This window comes from Lepisosteus platostomus, chromosome 6 (genome assembly GCF_059453375.1).
Source record: "Lepisosteus platostomus isolate fLepPlt1 chromosome 6, fLepPlt1.hap1, whole genome shotgun sequence".
NCBI lineage: Eukaryota > Metazoa > Chordata > Actinopteri > Semionotiformes > Lepisosteidae > Lepisosteus > Lepisosteus platostomus.
In genome coordinates, this window is record NC_142616.1 from 5,295,575 (window position 1) to 5,314,141 (window position 18,567).

The 18,567-nt window shown below is 41.8% G+C and overlaps 1 protein-coding gene across 3 annotated transcripts; it reads left to right on the forward strand.

Moving 5' to 3' along the window:
- Positions 1-1,188: 1,188 nt before the first annotated feature.
- On the forward strand, positions 1,189-18,567 carry LOC148659715 (serine protease 27-like). 3 transcript variants are annotated; one of them, XM_088637513.1, is made up of 6 exons: positions 1,189-1,260; positions 1,612-1,738; positions 12,254-12,428; positions 13,029-13,300; positions 13,970-14,148; positions 17,904-18,567. In XM_088637513.1, the coding sequence occupies exons 2-6, from the start codon at positions 1,621-1,623 to the stop codon at positions 17,937-17,939; spliced, it is 780 nt and encodes a 259-aa protein (XP_088493639.1). In that variant the 5' UTR covers positions 1,189-1,260; positions 1,612-1,620; the 3' UTR covers positions 17,940-18,567. The 3 variants fall into 3 exon arrangements, with proteins under 3 accessions (XP_088493639.1, XP_088493636.1, XP_088493637.1); XM_088637510.1 differs by lacking the exon at positions 17,904-18,567 and adding an exon at positions 15,150-15,818; XM_088637511.1 differs by lacking the exons at positions 1,189-1,260; positions 1,612-1,738; positions 17,904-18,567 and adding an exon at positions 15,150-15,818 and having other exon boundaries at positions 11,790-12,428; positions 14,000-14,148.

Below are 18,567 nucleotides of genomic sequence, written 5' to 3' on the forward strand. Positions count from 1 at the left end.
GTAACAGGTGATACCTGCATGCACCCTCTCACATCCCAGTCTCTCAACAGCTCCAGCTCAGAGAAGAAACTTTGCTTATAAAATTGTTCAGGCTGGGTTAATAACTGGACAAGACAAGTTTGCGTTGCAAAAATGAAACCGCGTGCATAAGGAGAGCCTTCTGGTAACAATCAGTGAGGGGCAAGCTGAAAAAGACTGGTTTTCCAGTCTTTCTAATGAAAAAGCACTGAAAACCTTTCACTTTGACTGGGGTTCATTGGCCCAGTGTAAAAGTAATATTAATAAACTCATAATAATGAACAAACTTTATTTTATGTAGCACCTTTAAAAGTGACTTCTCAAGGAGCTTTACAGTAAGAAAAAAAAAATTACAAGGAGGGGAGAGAATTAGTATAATTAAAAACAAGGGTTTCCAATTAAATGAAAGCCGTTCTGAAGAAGAACGGTTTTGAGTCTGGATGTAAAATGGCTCAGGGGAAGCATTTGGGATAGAATCCCAGGGCTTTGGGGTGCAGGAAGAGAAGGCTTGTTACCCATAGAGTGTAGAGGAGAACGCAGTACAAACAGGAGACCAGAATCAGGAAGCCAACAAGGCAATAAGTCAAACAGGTACTGAGGTGCCAAGCCATGCAGAGCCTTATAGGCAAGCAGGAGGATTTTGAAACCTGTTAGGAAGCCAGTGCAAGGACTCCAGGATAGGAGTAACATGATCGCTTGCACAATCTGTCTTGGCCTGAAATCCGGACGGCGCTAATTAATTTCCAACAGTGAAAAGTGACAAATGAGAAATCAGTCTATTACATTTGAGCTCTCACTCCCAGCTGAAGTCATTCGGCTTTGTTGGAGTAAAGGAGATCAAAGAGCGAAAGGGGAGGTCTGAGCTCATGGTAAAAGCACAGTAAAGTGTAGTAAAGAATGGGGAAGTCCTGGTTAGAGCACAGTAAAGTGTACAACAAGAACTGCCCCCATGTATCTTAAGATAGTTTGCTAGATTTTGTCAGGATGATGAGAGGTTGATGAGATTAATTGAGCATTTCTCTGTCCAGGGGTTCTATAGTGGTCAGTCAGGGTGTGAAGGAGGGACAGTGGTCCTGGATGACTCATCTCAAGCCTGTTCTGTATGAACCCCTCTGTCTCTCTCCAGTGTCCAGCTCTCCTCTGTCCAAGGGGCTCTATTTTCTCAGTCTCTTTGGTCAGACATGGCGTGATGGAAGGCTAGTGGTCCTGGATGGCTCATCTCAAGCCTCTTCTGAATGCATAGTGAGTTCACCATCCGCAGTGTAAACAGAAACTAGACCAGTTGGTGCAAAAATTCAAGACAACTCATACATGGTGGATACATTTGGAAAAGTATTTCAGAATGATAACTTTACAAATCAAAAGTGATCACGCTTTCACCTCTATAAAACAGCAATCTGCGTGTGATCTACGGCCACTAATCATCCAATTCGATTTTAGTAAGTAATACTGTGAGCAACAGAGAGTTACATGCAAAATTACTGACGTTATGATGGAGTTGCACCACTTTGATTTGCACATATTTACACTAAGCACAGCCCTGTTTTGTCACTTTGTGAAACTATTCCTTTATGTTTCCTCATTTCACTCCAGTGTTGTCTTATGGGACTTATGGGACTGGTGTGTAAGAAGCGGGGCAGGTGGGGCTTTGGTTGTGCTATGCCCAAATACCCAAGAGTCTACACCCGGGTCAGCAGCTCCACGGATCGGATAAACAGTGGTACGTGAAGTGCCGCCAAGTGGTACGGCAAATGACCCCGGAACTGTGTTGTGTGCGCTGAAAAAATCGGGACGGGTTTTCATATTTTGTATTTTTATACGTGTCGAATACGCAGCCTACGTACTACGATACAGTGCGCGCTAACACTTCAGTGGACACAAGAGATACTCTGTAATTCTATACCACTCTATAGGAATGCGTGCTACGGACGCAAGTGACCAATTGTATTTAAAAAAAGCTACTGTATCTCCAGCAAACAGGGAGAAAGGAGAATGTGCGTGATTTTGGAACAATGCCAACGTTGTAAACACAGGAATGCATAGAAATGCGTGCTACGAACGCTGGTAATCTTGTGAGCACAGGAAAGCGTGAAAAATAACAGAAAAATATTTAAGAACTGTTCTAAGTTAATTTGAGAAAAATACACCGAGCGTCTCTGTGTTTCTCTCCCATGCGCATGAAATAAATACTTAAAATAAACACTGAAATAAAAACGGAAACGTGGAAAAATGCAAGCTTGCGGATTGCTAAAGCAGGTAAGCCCCACACTATTAAGTGGAGAAAAAGCTGCTGAACAGCTCGACCTGCTGCCTCCCCCTCCCCGAAAGACACGGTCATTCATATAATTATTGAAATGTAGGATTATATCAAAAGTACGCTGACAGAGCGCGTTAAGATGAGCAGATGTTTTTCACTGCAATTAGAAGAGTCTGTAGTCGATTTGGCCAATTTGCTCGTTTACGTTAGATACGAGTTTGAGGGTACGTCCCGTGAGGACTTTCTGTTCTGTAAACCGCTACCAACAGGTACTACAGGAGAGCACGTATTTCAGCTTCTGAATGAATTTATCGAAGAGAATGGCATCGACTGGATAAAATGTGTCGGAGTTTGTACAGACGGTGCTAGAGAAAGACAAGCTGACATAACGGTGTAGTTGCACGAATTAGAGAGGTTGTTCCAGAAATGAATGGTTTCATTGCAACATCCACCGCGAGATCTTTGCCGTCAAGAAAATGCCTATTTAAAATCTGTTAGACTGTTGTGAATTGTATCAAGGCTCGAAAAATTAATTCACATCTGCTTTGCTCGACTAAACAGGCTCACCCCTCTCACTGAAATGGTGCTTTTTTATTTTTATGTGTTGTTTTTGTTTCTGTAAAACACTTTGAGAAGCCACATTTTAATATATCAAATTAAGTTTATAATTATAATATTTATTATATGTGTGTGGGTGTGTGCACATGCGCTCATGTTGGTCATTGATAATTTCTGGGGTTCCTATAAGATGATGACTTGTAGGTGGTACTTGGATACTTTGGTTGGATTAGGGGTGGTACTTGGTCCAAAAAGTTTGAGAACCACTGGGATAAAGGAACACAGTGGAGTCTGAGGAGTTCTATGGGATCCAGGGGAGAGCGCCTTCTGGTGTAACTGGCTGCTGCTGCTGCAACTGCAGAATCTGATTCCATCTGATTAGATTGCCCGTCTGCACAAGATAATTGCATGTGAGAATATGCCAAAAGATAAGACTGGGAGATACAATAAAGATAAAACAGTGAGTCGGAGACAGAAGTCTTACAGACCTTTTTTAAGTGTGTACCATAGCTATGAATTATGGATTAAACAATAAATGTTAGATCTTGTCATTTCAGGACAAAACAGCTGGGCATGGCCGTCCATTTTGAGTATTTTGTTGAAAAAAATGGATTTGAAATTGGGGAGTCAGTTCTGTGTCATAAGCATTGTGATACAGTACATCAAGAAATAATTAATATTTGTAGCCACAACAGATGAAATCGCTATCAAGACGTGCTTTTGCCTGCTGCTGTGAGAGATCAGTTGTACTCTTATTCAGTTGACCATTGAGCTCAATAAAATTGCAAGCACTGAAACTCCCGGTCTGGGGCTGTTCTCTCTCCATCGCTGTATAGAAAATTGACAAAATGCTGTAGCTCCACCCAACCGCACTGCAGCGTGGTAGCGCCCTCATGTGTCAGTCTGAATGTCTGCGTGCATCAATATTTTGGTTCATATGTCTCAGCGTCCATGTAATAATAATAATAAACTTTATTTTATATAGCGCCTTTAAAAGTGGCTTCTCAAAGCGCTTTACAGGATGACAAGAACAATAAATAAAAAGAATACACAAGACAAAACACAGTTACAATATACAGAGGAGACCGTGGATGGTGGTAGTAAGAAAAGCAGAGGAGCGAAGAGTGGAACCAGTTAAGTAAAGGCTTTTCTGAAGAAGGGTTCTGAGTCTGGATTTGAAGGAGTTTAGAGATGGTGACTCTCTGATATCCTTGGGGAGAGAGTTCCAGAGCTTGGGGGCATAACAGGAGAAGGCCCTGTCACCCATACAATGTAGACGGGCTTGGGGGACAGTAAGGAGAGCAGAATTTGAAGAGCGAAGGTTGTGAGGTGGGGAGTAGGGCGATTATAGTTCAGACAGGTACTGAGGTGCCAAGCCATGCAGAGCCTTATAGGTGAGCATGAGGATTTTAAAGTGTACACTTTCTAGTCGTTTCCTGGACACTCCTTTGTTGTACAGTATGTGTTTATTTTTGGTCCATCCATCTGAAAATCTTCTTTCCTATCCGAAGCTCTTTTAAGGCAGGCCTTTGGTTAAACTGCTCCAAAAGTTGTTTTTTTTTACTTACTGTAAGTGTATTTATTCACCCTGTAATCTGGGACATCAAAATTGTAATCAAAACTTAGAACTGTAATCTCTCATCAAAGAGCACTGATAAGCTCAGGTGTAGTGAATGATGTGTCAAAGTTTCTCTTCTAACTTTATTCTTGGTGTAGAGTCAAGGCAGCAATGGGGTTAAGGGCAGTTCTATGACATCCTCACTACTGCCTCTCTCTCACTGTTACCTGTCCTGTTGTGTGTGTTTAATACTGAAGGATTTTCTGTGATCTCCTCTCTCTCACTGTGTCTCCTCTTTTGTTGTGTGTTTATGACACATTTTCTGGTATCTCCTCTATCTCACTGGATCTTCTGTAGGGTGCTCATTAAGAAAGGATTCTATTTAGAAAGGAAGCTATTGTCCTAACAGTACAGATGCAGCCATTCAAAATGCGCGGGCGATACCGCATTATTTTCCGGTACGCTGTACGCAGTCTACCGCAAGTTACCAGTAAATACCGCGAGTTACTGGTAAATACCGCTAGTTACCGTAAGTTCTCCTATAATACAACAAGCAAAATAATAGTATCCGGAATTTCGGCAAGGTGGAGCTAATAAAGCTCAACCTCTCATGTTTGAGCTGTGGCCATCAAAGTCTTTAACGAAGATATTACTAATAGTATTAATAATGAATGACCTTGGACAAGCTGTAAGTGTAAACTTAAAGTATTGCCCTGGTCAACATTCTTTTTTTCATTGACAATCTTTGTAAAAGTAACACCACAGAATTTCGCAATCACGCATTTGTTTCCAATCATGCAAAGTACAGTAATTTTTGAGAATCGATTCACCATGCCTTTCACATGCTCATAAAAGAGATTGATTAAGGAACATAAACATATTACCGTATGAAAACTGTACTGTATACAGTATGTATATGTATATTTAATGTCTTAACTGTGCCTGTTTAAGTATTGAATATTAATATCTAATTACCACTGAAGGGAAATCTTAGTAGCTGAGCATAAAAAGAATAGGAGCATACTGCAACGCGTGTGAAGGCCATAAACTATATTAATTTGGAACATTTTGTGAATATATGATTTGGGCAAACAGAGCTGCAAAGAAGTACATTATGGGTTGTTGTTTTTTTTTTTGCAGTTTTATCTAGAACAAGCGATGCTTAAACCTTTGTCTGATTCTTGTGAAATTATCCACACGACAGTTACAGTACCTAGGAGTTGACTTCAGTGATGTCACTGATGGGATGTTTCTAAAAATCCATCCTCTGTAAAACGTCTTCTCTAGTTGTCCTGCATATGTCGTCGCTAATGAAGCTGTGTTCTGAACCTGGATCTCTACAAACATTTCTTTGAAAAAATGAAACGTTTCCCTTGGTCAGAGATTAAATAAAACCTCACTCGCACCAAACAAATTTATATTTCTAAATATCACAACATGATCGAATTTAAGTCTTTTTAATAACAATGAATAGTCACCTATGCGTTACAAAATAAACATGTATATTGATTTGAATCGCGTTTTGATTTAAATCGTAAATGCGTGTTTAAATATATGTGTTTAAAGGCGATATACTGTATAAAAGCGCTGATTCTTATGGAGTGTGTTCTGCCGGGGATTCAAAAAATTTATTTTTTTTAATCGCGTATCTAAGGAAAATTGCAGTATAACTTTGTTCATGCACAAACAGTGGCATGTTACATTATAATTTGGGTGTCTCCTCTTGCCAGAAAGCTCTAAATTGCATTTTGAGTGTGGTTTTTGACTTTTTCTAAATTGCAACCCATAAATAAAGCTGATAAAGCTTAGACTAACTGTATTCTAAACTGTATTACAACAGCACATTGGACAATGCAATGTAAATTGCAAAAATGCACTTGGAATCTGTCCAAGCCCTCCTACGAAAATTATTTAAACTGCGACACTGATCATTCATCTCTAAATAAACTTTATTTTATATAGCGTTTTAAGCGAATAGGTAATTAGATTGCTCATAAACCTAATCGCTTTTTCTACATAAACACAGCGTGATTGCTCTCTGAAAATGCTTTTCCTTTATATTTAGGCTCAGATTTCAACTATAGATCGTATTATTATAAACTTTCTTGGAAAAATGTATTTTATGTAAACCATGTTTGCTATTAATTCATTTAGGGCTAAAATACGTTCATTGTCTTCCAATCGAGTCGAGTTGACATTGGAAGCTTGCCACTCCCGGACTGTTACACCAACGCATTAGCATGTTAAAGCAATTTCATTGAGGAGCCCAGCTACCAGTTAACACTGTACTTCCTACTTTGAAAATACCTGTGAAACCGGTTTAATTCGTCACAGCCAGCACTCCGGGAGAGAGGGGGTTGTACTCGTAAAGTAGAAGCAGGCGAGATTTCCAGCGAAAGACACCTTCCCCCCCCCCCCCCCCCCCTCAAAAACCCAGTAAGCAGTAATGCTTTATGTTGAAAATTGAGGTGGATTTTGAGGATGAGAAAGAGGATAAACTGGGATGGGAGGAGGGTTTGGTTTTGCATAAGGGGCGGGATTATGATAATTGGAGGAATTTGCGAGAGTATAATGGTTTGATATATTTGATTTTGTATTGTGGTCGTTATCTATGTTTTTGGTTGGTATTATGTTTATATGGTTGTTTTTGTTGGTTGGTTGTTATTATGGTTATTAATAATACGATCTATAGTTGAAATCTGAGCCTAAATAAAAAGAAAAAGCAAGTGATTAGGTTTATGAGCAATCTAATTACTTATTCGTTTAAAACGCAATATAAAATAAAGTTTATTATTAATTTGCTAGACAGAGCGGTGAACATTATTATGCATAAGACAAAGATAACGAAATCTGTGTACGCTGTATGGTTTTTACTTCTTAAACTTTTAAAATACACGTTTCGAATAGAAAGAAATCCTCTTCCTGGTACAGTACTGTATGTATAGCAAACCAGCACGTCTTTTTTCTCCAATCAGAGGGGTGTCAGATGGTGTCAGCCAATCACCATTCTGAAGCCCTACCATAATCTCTGGTATGGGGAGACCCCAGAATTCTGTCCCATAGTTTAGACAGATGATAGATACTTTTATTGATCCCGTGAGGGAAATAAAGTAAATCATTTTCATTTTAGGAAATTATTAAACGCTCCGTTAAAAGCAAAGGAGATTGTCTGTTATAGTGGACATAAAAACAAGAATTCGCTGGCATTATATCCTAGAAGACACAGACCGGCGCCAGACCGGTAAAATGCCTGATGAACTAGGGATTGGACAGTTTCCAAGTGCTTGTACAATCGATGGAAATGTTCAAATAAATGTGCAAAAGAAATAAACAAAATAATCATTTATTTCTTTATCATATTGGCTACCTAATGTCCTCTCTTTGCTAGTTAGTGGCTGTGTTTCTGCGTTGGGTAGCAATGGGTGACTGTTCTCAGGCGGAAGATGTAAACAGCTTAATTTTCGTGTTAAATAATTTTTAAAAATTAAAAATCATTCTATACAGCAATCACATATTTGGGTACCGTTTCATAAAACTTTCATGCTTTAAATGTTTAGGGAGAAATGGAAGACTGGTGTGTATTTTTTCTTTAAACTATCAAGACCAGCCATACACAGTAAAGTTTATGTACATACAGTAATGTTTATGTTCCTAAATTAATATTGTTTATGACCTTCAGATGCGTTATGCTCCTCTTCTTTTTATGCTCAGCTACTAAAATTTCCCTTTAGTGGTAAAATTCCATATAAATATTCAAAACTAAGCGGATTAAAATGTGCACAGTAAAGAGATTAAATGATTAAATCTTTTCACTACCAACCAATGCACCACAAGTGCCCCTGTCGGTCATTTTGGCCAGCCGATCACTTACCGCGGTGCCCTCCGGTGCCCTGCGGGTAGGTTACTGTACCACGGTTTTTACCGCGCATTTTGAATGGCTGCATCTGTATAAATAGATAATGTGATCTTAATATAATACAAACTTCAACAAAATAATGGAAAAGTACAATATTAATGTAGTACAATATTAATAATGTAGTAGAACAGTCTTATCACATTAAGGGCCACAATCACTGTGCAGTATAATGTTCATGATGATGCACATCTGTAGCAAAAATACTAGTTGGTAACAGAAATTCACAAATTAAAAGTTTAATGGTCCATGTGGGTCTACAGTTACAGTCAATCTACTCTCCCTGTGCATTTGTATTAAAATAATAGTTGCAGAAGTGTGTGTGTGTTTGAGGAAAAGTGTGAGCTGCCCAGAGTGTGTGTTTCTTGCTGTGCACCAGAACCCTGACCCCTCTCTGCACAGAGCTGGTGATCTGCTGAGAGAGAGATCTGCTGATCTGCCGACATGGTGATCTGCTTGCCGATACGGCTGGCGTATCTTGATGTTCCTTCTTTGGTTCGGAGCCGTTTATCTGCATCTGGTCTCCAGGCTGGCTTGTCTGCCTGATCTGAAATAAACAGGAAACTGCAAAGATACGAGACGTAGCTCCCTTTTCACACTTTCAAAACACATTCTACCATCTGAGGAGCGGCCTCAGCTTCTGAAAAAGGTGTGCCGTTTTTCTGCACTCTTTCTCTCTCACGCACCATTCCAAAAAAACATACACGTAGTCCTGTGGGAGACATGATTATTCTCCTTCCCTGGCTTCCCCAGTTCCCCAGCTTGCATAATAATTCCTGTTTGTGTTAATGTAATTAGATTGTCTGGCCAGGCTCACCTGGCTAGTCTAATTTAGTGTAATCCAATCTCTGAGTGACTGTTGATATTTGTACCCTAACAGGCAACTGCCATCGCTCTACAGGCATAATTTCCTCCTCAGTGTCAGACATGTGACTGTGAAGGCATCTTGTCAGCCTCGTGGACGCTAGTGACCTAGGGAAGCCAGCGAAGATGAGCCCTGCTCTACTGCATAGTCTTGTGTCTCTCTTCTTGTGTCTTCTTAAGAGTACTCTTGTGAGAACACTTATAAAAACCATCCATCTCCTCACACAATACACTGAGGAAAAGTCCTGGTCCACTCCTACTTCAGATTCCTCATAATTATTAATTTATTTTTCTGGACACTCCACACAGAGGCATTTACAATAATGTTGTAATGTAAAGAGGTACATGGGGAACTGGGAACCCCACTACCACCACCAGTATGTCCCACCATCTAGATGATGCTCCAGTCTGCTCACACACAGCAGCTCTCAGTGGGAAGGAGAGCAGAGTTATGAAGCCAGTTCAGAGATGGGGATTATTAGGAGGCCATGATAGGTAAAGACCAGGGGGAAATTTGGCCAGGACACCTGGGTAACACCCCTACTCTTTTCGAAAAACACCCTGCGACTTTTAATGACCATGAAGAGTCAGGACCTCGGTTTTATTTCTCATCCACAGGACGGGATTAGACAGTATAGTTTATAAAGTATAGTGTCACCACATTAGGGCATTAGGACCCACACAGACTGCTAGGTGAGACAGAGCTCTCCTTCCTGGAACAGAATTACTGTATACCCAGATCTCAACTGCCTGCTAGAGACTAGAGAGTAGAGGAGTTTATTGACAAATGCACATGGACATTGGAAGTCTTACTCATGCTGATCTCTCAGGATGTCCACAGTACAGCAGACAAATTGGTACAACAGACAACACCACACAATATAGACACTACATTACAAAGCAGCCCATATTGTAATAAATAGATACAACCTATTACTCTAATCCTACTCCTCTACTCTGCTAAAGACATAAATTTGACTGTGCTGCACCCAAGATTTCAAAGTCACTTTCACACAAATCATCCCGAAATGTGTTTTCAGTCCTTCTCAGTCTTTTTTGGCAGTCATGAACTGAAAGACTTCACTTGCACATAACTAGATTTCAGTAAACTTCATTGAGGGTAAGTTGATGGCATAGCACAGTCATACAGCTAATTAATCAGCTCATTAGATCTCTGGTTTGCACAAAACCCCCTGAGAAGCTTAAACACACACATGCCCGTAGAAACGGATGCACACACACACGCACGCACAGTTCTCTGCTTCACGTAAATGAAACTCCACGCACAGGTAACAGGTGATACCTGCATGCATCCTCTCCCATCCCAGTCTCTCAACAGCTCCAGCTCAGAGAAGAAACTTTGCTAATAAAATTGTCCAGGCTGGGTTAATAACTGGACAAGACAGGTGTTGCAAGAATGAAACCACATGCATACAGAGAGCCTTCTGGTAACAATCAGTGAGGGGCAAGCTGAAAAAGTCTCAAAGCCCTGGTTTTCCAGTCTTTCTAATGAAAAAGCACTGAAAACCTGTCACTTTGACTGGGGTTCATTGGCCCAGTGTAAAAGTAATATTAATAAACTCATAATAATGAACAAACTTTATTTTATATAGCACCTTTAAAAGTGACTTCTCAAGGAGCTTTACAGTAAGAAAAAAAAATTCAAGGAGGGGAGAGAATTAGTATAATTAAAAACAAGGGTTTCCAATTAAATGAAAGCCGTTCTGAAGAAGAACAGTTTTGAGTCTGGATGTAAAATGGCTCAGGGGAAGCATTTGGGATAGAATCCCAGGGCTTTGGGGTGCAGTAAGAGAAGGCTTGTTACCCATACAGTGTAGAGGAGATCGCAGTACAAACAGGAGACCAGAATAAGGAAGCCAACAAGGCAATAAGTCAAACAGGTACTGAGGTGCCAAGCCATGCAGAGCCTTATAGGCAAGCAGGAAGATTTTGAAACCTGTTAGGAAGCCAGTGCAAGGACTCCAGGATAGGAGCAACGTGATCGCTTGCACAATCTGTCTTGGCCTGAAATCCGGACGGCGCAAATTAATTTACAACAGTGAAAAGTGACAAATGAGAAATCAGTCTCTTACATTTGAGCTCTCCCAAGATTGCAGTCAAGTTCACTGAGAGTAAGTAGCAAGCTTATCAAAGCGGATATCTGATTTACTCTGACCAGTATGTCAAATGGTTCCATAATCAGGACATTAGATCTCTGGTGAGTAATTATTGAATCAGTTCGTAACCCCCTGTATGTTTGTGGTCTGCGAGTCTACAGCACTGTGAGCTATATAAAGGCAGGTGTACGTGCATTTCTGCTGTCTCTGCTCGGTTGTTTGAAAGAGACTCTCCTCTGTGTCCAGTTTCCAACATTAGGCTCACTAAAGTGTGAGAAATCACAAGCAAAAAATCTTTCGACTGTTGCATTCTTGATCAAACTGAAACTTAATCATAACAAAACCTCAATCACAGCGCTGAGAGGAAGTGTGCCAACATATCTACACATGTTAAACTACTGGTGCTCTTAGTCACATAAAGACACAGAAACGAGGCAGATTAAGAGTTTCAGAGCCACTGGTGTACTGATCTTGTCTCATTATCTTGTAGCTTCAGTAGGTCAGTGTTGGACCCGTTCTTGTCCGATTCCCAGCTGAAGTCATTCGGCTTTGTTGGAGTAAAGGAGATCAAAGAGTGAAAGGGGAGGTCTGAGCTCATGGTAAAAGCACAGTAAAGTGTAGTAAAGAATGGGGAAGTCCTGGTTAGAGCACAGTAAAGTGTACAATAAGAACTGCCCCCATGTATCTTAAGATAGTTTGCTAGATTTTGTCAGGATTAGAGGTTGGTGAGATTAATTGAGCACTTCTCTGTCCAGGAGCTCTGTAAGGGTCAGTCAGGGTGTGAAGAAGGGACAGTGATCCTGGATGACTGATCTCAAGACTGTTCTGTATGAACCCCTCTGTCTCTCTCCAGTGTCCAGCTCTCCTGTCCAGGAGCTCTACAGTGAGTCAGGGTGTGAAGGAGGGACAGTGGTCCTGGATGACTCATCTCAAGCCTGTTCTGTATGAACTCCTCTGTGTCTCTGCAGTGTCCAGCTCTCCTCTGTCCAGGAGCTCTATCGTGGGCGGTAAGGATGTGGAGGAGGGGGAGTGGCCCTGGCAGGTCTATATCCAGATCCAGGTGAACCACGAGGGGGCCAAATTCTGTGGTGGATCCCTGATCAGTGAGCAGTGGGTTCTCACTGCAGCGCACTGCTTCAAACCGTGAGTGTGTCCTGAAATCCCTGTCTGCCTTGCCACGTCTCTGGGAACTGCTGTAAAAACACCTTTCATTCTTTTCCTACTCATTGTTCAGAACCGATTAAGTTCTCAGCCTGTTTAGGTGTGCTCAGACAGGGTCCTATCTGATTAGAACAGTCCATTCCACTAATTAGCCTGTTCAATTTAGCCATTTTTCTGCGATTCTCCCAAACTAATCCTTCTGTATAAAAAACAATCAGAGGACAGTGTAAGAAAAGAGGCAGCTATATCAGTTTAATCTGGTTTTGATCATTGGTCTGAATTAAAATCAAACATTAAAACTCTTGCCCCATCTCAACGTGTCCCGGAAATGACAGAGCCAAACAGTTCTTTGGTCAAAATATGTCTCCAAGCAGTTTTATTGGCATTGCAATTGTTAATGTTTACTCTGGATACTAATTACCTGATCCCGCGACCAAGTACACAGAATAATAATATTTATGATTCTTGTATATTTATTAATTATAATATTTAATACAGTACCAATGTATAAATTGAACATTATTATTATTATTGTTATTATTATTATTATTATTATTATTATTATAAGACTGTCTCTTTCAGCTCCGTCTTGCTGGAGCAATCCTTCGTGAGGCTGGGGGCGTACAAGCTGGACCGACCCTCCAAACACGAGGTCAAGAAAAGCATTAAGAAGGTCGTCCTCCACGAGCAGTACGAGAAAGCAGCAGACGGCTTTGACATCGCCCTGGTGCAGCTGGACAGCGAGGTGTCCCTCTCTCCTTACATCAGTCCTGTCCAGCTCGCCAAGCCCAACGATGTCTTCACAGAGGACACAGAGTGCTGGGCCACTGGGTGGGGGTGGACTAAAGAGAATGGTAAGAAATGATGATCAGGGCTCCTGTGTTTCTCGTTAGGACTCAGGAACTAACACTGCAGCCCACAGCCGGTCATTCTGCACATCTCTCTTGTCTAGTTGCTGTGAGCTCATTCAGACATCTCACCCAGTCATTTACTTGAAAGAAGGGAGCGTATCTGCTTCAACAACATCATGGTGTATATTGTTCTAGAACAGCGGTCAGCTGACATGGCACACGTGTCATTATTGGCATGCAAAGGGATTTTTAATGGTATGTGTAATGAGAGTGGCACGTGCAATAGACTAATAAGCCATGAAGAAACTAAGTTAAAAAACAATAGAAACTGTGTTTGACTGTCTAATCCCCATATAATATGCTACCCAATGAAAGTGCTTTGGTGTAGAAAAAAAAACGATTCACTTGGTTTGCTTGCTGCCTTATTTTTAGCAGGGATAGCCAACTATATTAACGGGAAAGCTCATAATCTGTGCTGCTAATAATATTTATTTTGGTATTTATTGTGGCATGCTCATAGGTGAGATGGTTGTGCCTGGTGTCTGAACATGAGGACAAGCAGTCATGAGGTTTATAATAAATTAAGAAAACTAATGCTTTATACCTGGGAAGGTGTTGGAAATAAAGTGTAATGAACAATGCATGTCATTCTACTTGTCTTTGGCTTTGTAGAAAATAGTCACTATCTTTTTGTCACTCCAGTACCACTGGCACCTCCTCGCACTCTGCAGGAAGTCCAACTGCCCATCGTAGACAACAGGCGCTGTCAGTCCATGTACAACAGCAAGGCTACTATCAGGGAAGACATGATGTGCGCTGGGTATGAAGATGGACAGAAGGACACCTGCAGAGTGAGTTCACCATCCGCAGTGTAAAGACAGACACCAGACCAGTTGGTGCAGAAATTCAAGACAACTCATACATGGTGGATACATTTGGAAAAGTATTTCAGAATGATAACTTTACTAATCAAAAGTGATCACGCATTCACCTCTATAAAACAGCAATCTGTGTGTGATCTACGGCCACTAATCATCCAATTTGATTTTAGCAAGTTAGTTTATAACTAGCAGTTTCTCCAGGAGCAATATCACCCTGCAACTCAGCACTGGCAGCCCCACTGGAGCTCAGCAGTGTGAGCCTGGTCGGTACCTGGATGGGAGACTCCTGGGAAAGCTGAGGCTGCTGCTGGAAGAGGTGTTAGTGGGGCCACTAGGGGGCGCTCACCCTGCGGTCTGTGGGGGTCCTGATGCCCCAGTATAGTTATGGGGACACTCAACTGTAAAAAAGGCGCCGTCCTTCGGATGAGACATAAAACTGAGGTCCTGACTCTCTGTGGTCATTAAAAATCCCAGGGCGTCTCTCGAAAAGAGTAGGGGTGTCAACCCAGGTGTCCTGGTCAAATTTCCCCCTGGTCTTTACCCATCATAGCCTCCTAATAACCTCTATCTTTGTACTGGCTTCATCACTCTGCTCTCCTCCCCTCTGGGATCTGCTGTGTGTGAGCAGACTGGAGCTTCATCCAGGTGGGGATTCACACTGGCAGGGGTGGAGGGGATCCCCATTACCTGTAAAGAGCTCTGAGCATCCAGATAAGAGTTATATAAGTGTAAGGATATTATTATTAATTATTATTATTATTATTATGTTCTTCCAAAATGAGCCTAGAAAGATTTGCGGAAAATGCATACTGTGAGCATGTCATTACCGTTGAGCAACAGACAGTTATGTGCAAAATGACTGACGTTATGATGGAGTTGCACCACTTTGATTTGCAAATATTTACACTAAGCACAGCCCTGTTTTGTCACCGTGTGAAACTATTCCTTCTTCATTCCTCATTTCACTCCAGGGTGATACTGGGGGACCTCTAGTGTGTAAGAAGGGGGACAGCTGGATCCAGGCTGGGATTGTGAGCTTTGGAAGTGGTTGTGGTAGCCTCAACTCCCCAGGAGTCTACACCCGGGTCACCAGCTTCAGATGCTGGATTTTGAAACACAGTGGAGTCTGAGGAGTTCTACGGGATCCAGGGGAGAGCACCTTCTGGTGTAACTGGCTGCTGCTGCTGCAACTACAGAATCTGATTCCGTCTAATTAGATTGCCCGTCTGCACAACATAATTGCATGTGAGAATATGCCAAAAGATAAGACTGGGAGATACAATAAAGATAAAACAGTGAGTCAGAGACAGAAGTCTTACAGACCTTTTTTAAGTGTGTACCATAGCTATGAATTACGGATTAAACAATAAATGTTAGATCTTGTCATTTCAGGACAAAACAGCTGGGCATGGCCGTCCACTTTGAGTATTTTGTTGAAAAAAATGGATTTGAAATTGGAGAGTCAGTTCTGTGCCATAAGCATTGTGATACAGTACATCAAGAAATAACTAATATTTGTAGCCCCAACAGATGAACAGATGGAATCGCTAGCAAGACGTGCTTTTGCCTGCTGCTGTGAGAGATCAGTTGTACTCTTATTCTGTTGACCATTGAGCTCAATAAAATTGCAAGCACTGAAACTCCTGGTCTGGGGCTGTTCTCTCTCCATCACTGTATAGAACATTGACAAAACGCTGTAGCCCCACCCAACCTCACTGCAGCGTGGTAGCGCCCTCATGTGTCAGTCTGAATGTCTGCGTGCATCAATATTTTGGTTCATATGTCTCAGCGTCCATGTAATATTAATACTAAACTTTATTTTATATAGCGCCTTTAAAGGTGGCTTCTCAAAGCGCTTTACAGGATGACAAGAACAATAAATAAAAAGAATACACAAGACAAAACACAGTTACAATATACAGAGGAGACCGTGGATGGTGGTACTAAGAAAAGCAGAGGAGTGAAGAGTGGAACCAGTTAAGTAAAGGCTTTTCTGAAGAAGGGTTTTTAGTCTGGATTTGAAGGAGTTTAGAGAAGGTGACTCTCTGATATCCTTGGGGAGAGAGTTCCAGAGCTTGGGGGCATAACAGGAGAAGGCCCTGTCACCCATACAATGTGGGGCTGTACTGTCTGCACTGGGTCTATACCGTGACTGTACGGGTCTGTACCGAGTCTGCACTGGGTCTGTACTTTGGCTGTATCGATTTTGAACTGGATCTGTACTGGGGCTGTACTGAGTCTGCACTGGGTCTATACTGGAGCTGTATTGGGGCTGTATCGAGTCTGCACTGTGTCTGTACCGGGTCTCTAGTGATGTTCAGAGAGATATCTAAAGGCATCTAAAGGCACGGCAGGAATCCAACTGAGTCCAATAGAAATAACTGTTTCCGACTGTGAAGGGGTTTCTGTACGATCCCTGCTGGATCTCCTTGGTTGAGGAAATAAGGAAGAGACCCTCCATCCAGTTGTGACCAAACAGTAAGTATTGATATCTCAGACTGATTAACATTATCATTGGGCAGCCCTGGAAAGCCCATCCATTCATTTCTGGGAAATAATTAAATGTTAAAAAGTGTGCAGGAGCCTAACCTGCCAGGCACAGGGTGCAAGGTAGCATTCTACCCTGGTTGGGATGCGTCCTTGCAGGACACACACACATGGGGGAAAACTGGGTGCTGCCCATTCACCACTTAACCCAGGCAGAGCTTCCTTAGAACGGGCTGGGCACACAGCAAACAGGAGCTCCGGGGCAAAAAAACCCACACAGACACAGGGAAGAGGCACCGAAACTGAGGGCACTGCCACTGATGGGACAGAAAGTGACAGGATCAAAACGGAGATCCGGATTCGAAATGCTACTATCAGGGAAGACATGATGTGCGCTGGGGATGAAGATGGACAGAAGGACACCTGCCTGGTGAGTTCACCATCCGCAGTGTAAAGACAGAAACTAGACCAGTTGGTGCAAAAATTCAAGACAACTCATACATGGTGGATACATTTGGAAAAGTATTTCAGAATGATAACTTTACAAATCAAAAGTGATCACGCTTTCACCTCTATAAAACAGCAATCTGTGTGTGATCATAGACAACAGCCCATCATTGACAACAGGCGCTGTCAGTCCATGTACAAGAGTGAGATAATCAGGGAAGACATGATGTGCGCTGGGTACGAAGATGGACAGAAGGACACCTGCATGGTGAGTTCACCATCCGCAGTGCAGACAGAAACTAGACCAGTTGGTGCAAAAATTCCCATACCAATCATGGCCTCCTAATATCCCCCATCTCTGAACTTGCTTCATCACTCTGCTCTCCTCCCCACTGAGAGCTGCTGTGTGTAAGCAGACTGGAGCTTCATCCAGGTGGGGGGACACACTGGTGGGGGTGGAGGGGATCCTCATTACCTGTAAAGAGCTCTGAGCGTCCAGAAAAGAGTTATATAAGTGTAAGGATATTATTATTATTATTATTATTATTATTATTATTATTATTATTATTATTATTATTATTATTATGTTCTTCCAAAATGAGCCTTGAAAGATTTGCGGAAAATGCATACTGTGAGCATGTCATTACCGTTGAGCAACAGATAGTTATGTGCAAAATTACTCACGTCATGATGGAGTTGCACCACTTTGATTTGCAAATATTTACAGTAAGCACAGCCCTGTATTGTCACCATGTGAAACTATTCCTTCTTCATTCCTCATTTCACTCCAGGGTGATTCTGGGGGACCTCTGGTGTGTAAGAAATAGGACAGCTGGATCCAGGCTGGGATTGTGAGCTTTGGAATAGGTTGTGGTAGGCCCAACTCCCCAGGAGTCTACACCCGGGTCAGCAGCTTCACGGATTGGATAAAGGAACATAGTAGAGTCTGAGGAGCTCTACGGGATCCAGGGGAGAGCGCCTTCTGGTGTAACTGGCTGCTGCTGCTGCAACTGCAGAATCTGATTCCATCTGATTTGATTGCCCGTCTGCACAAGATAATTGCATGTGAGAATATGCCAAAAGATAAGACTGGGAGATACAATAAAGATAAAACAGTGAGTCGGAGACAGAAGTCTTACAGACCTTTTTTAAGTGTGTACCATAGCTATGAATTATGGATTAAACAATAAATGTTAGATCTTGTCATTTCAGGACAAAACAGCTGGGCATGGCCGTCCATTTTGAGTATTTTGTTGAAAAAAATGGATTTGAAATTGGGGAGTCAGTTCTGTGTCATAAGCATTGTGATACATCAAGAAATAACTAATATTTGTAGCCACAACAGATGAACAGATGGAATCGCTAGCAAGACGTGCTTTTGCCTGCTGCTGTGAGAGATCAGTTGTACTCTTATTCAGTTGACCATTGAGCTCAATAAAATTGCAAGCACTGAAA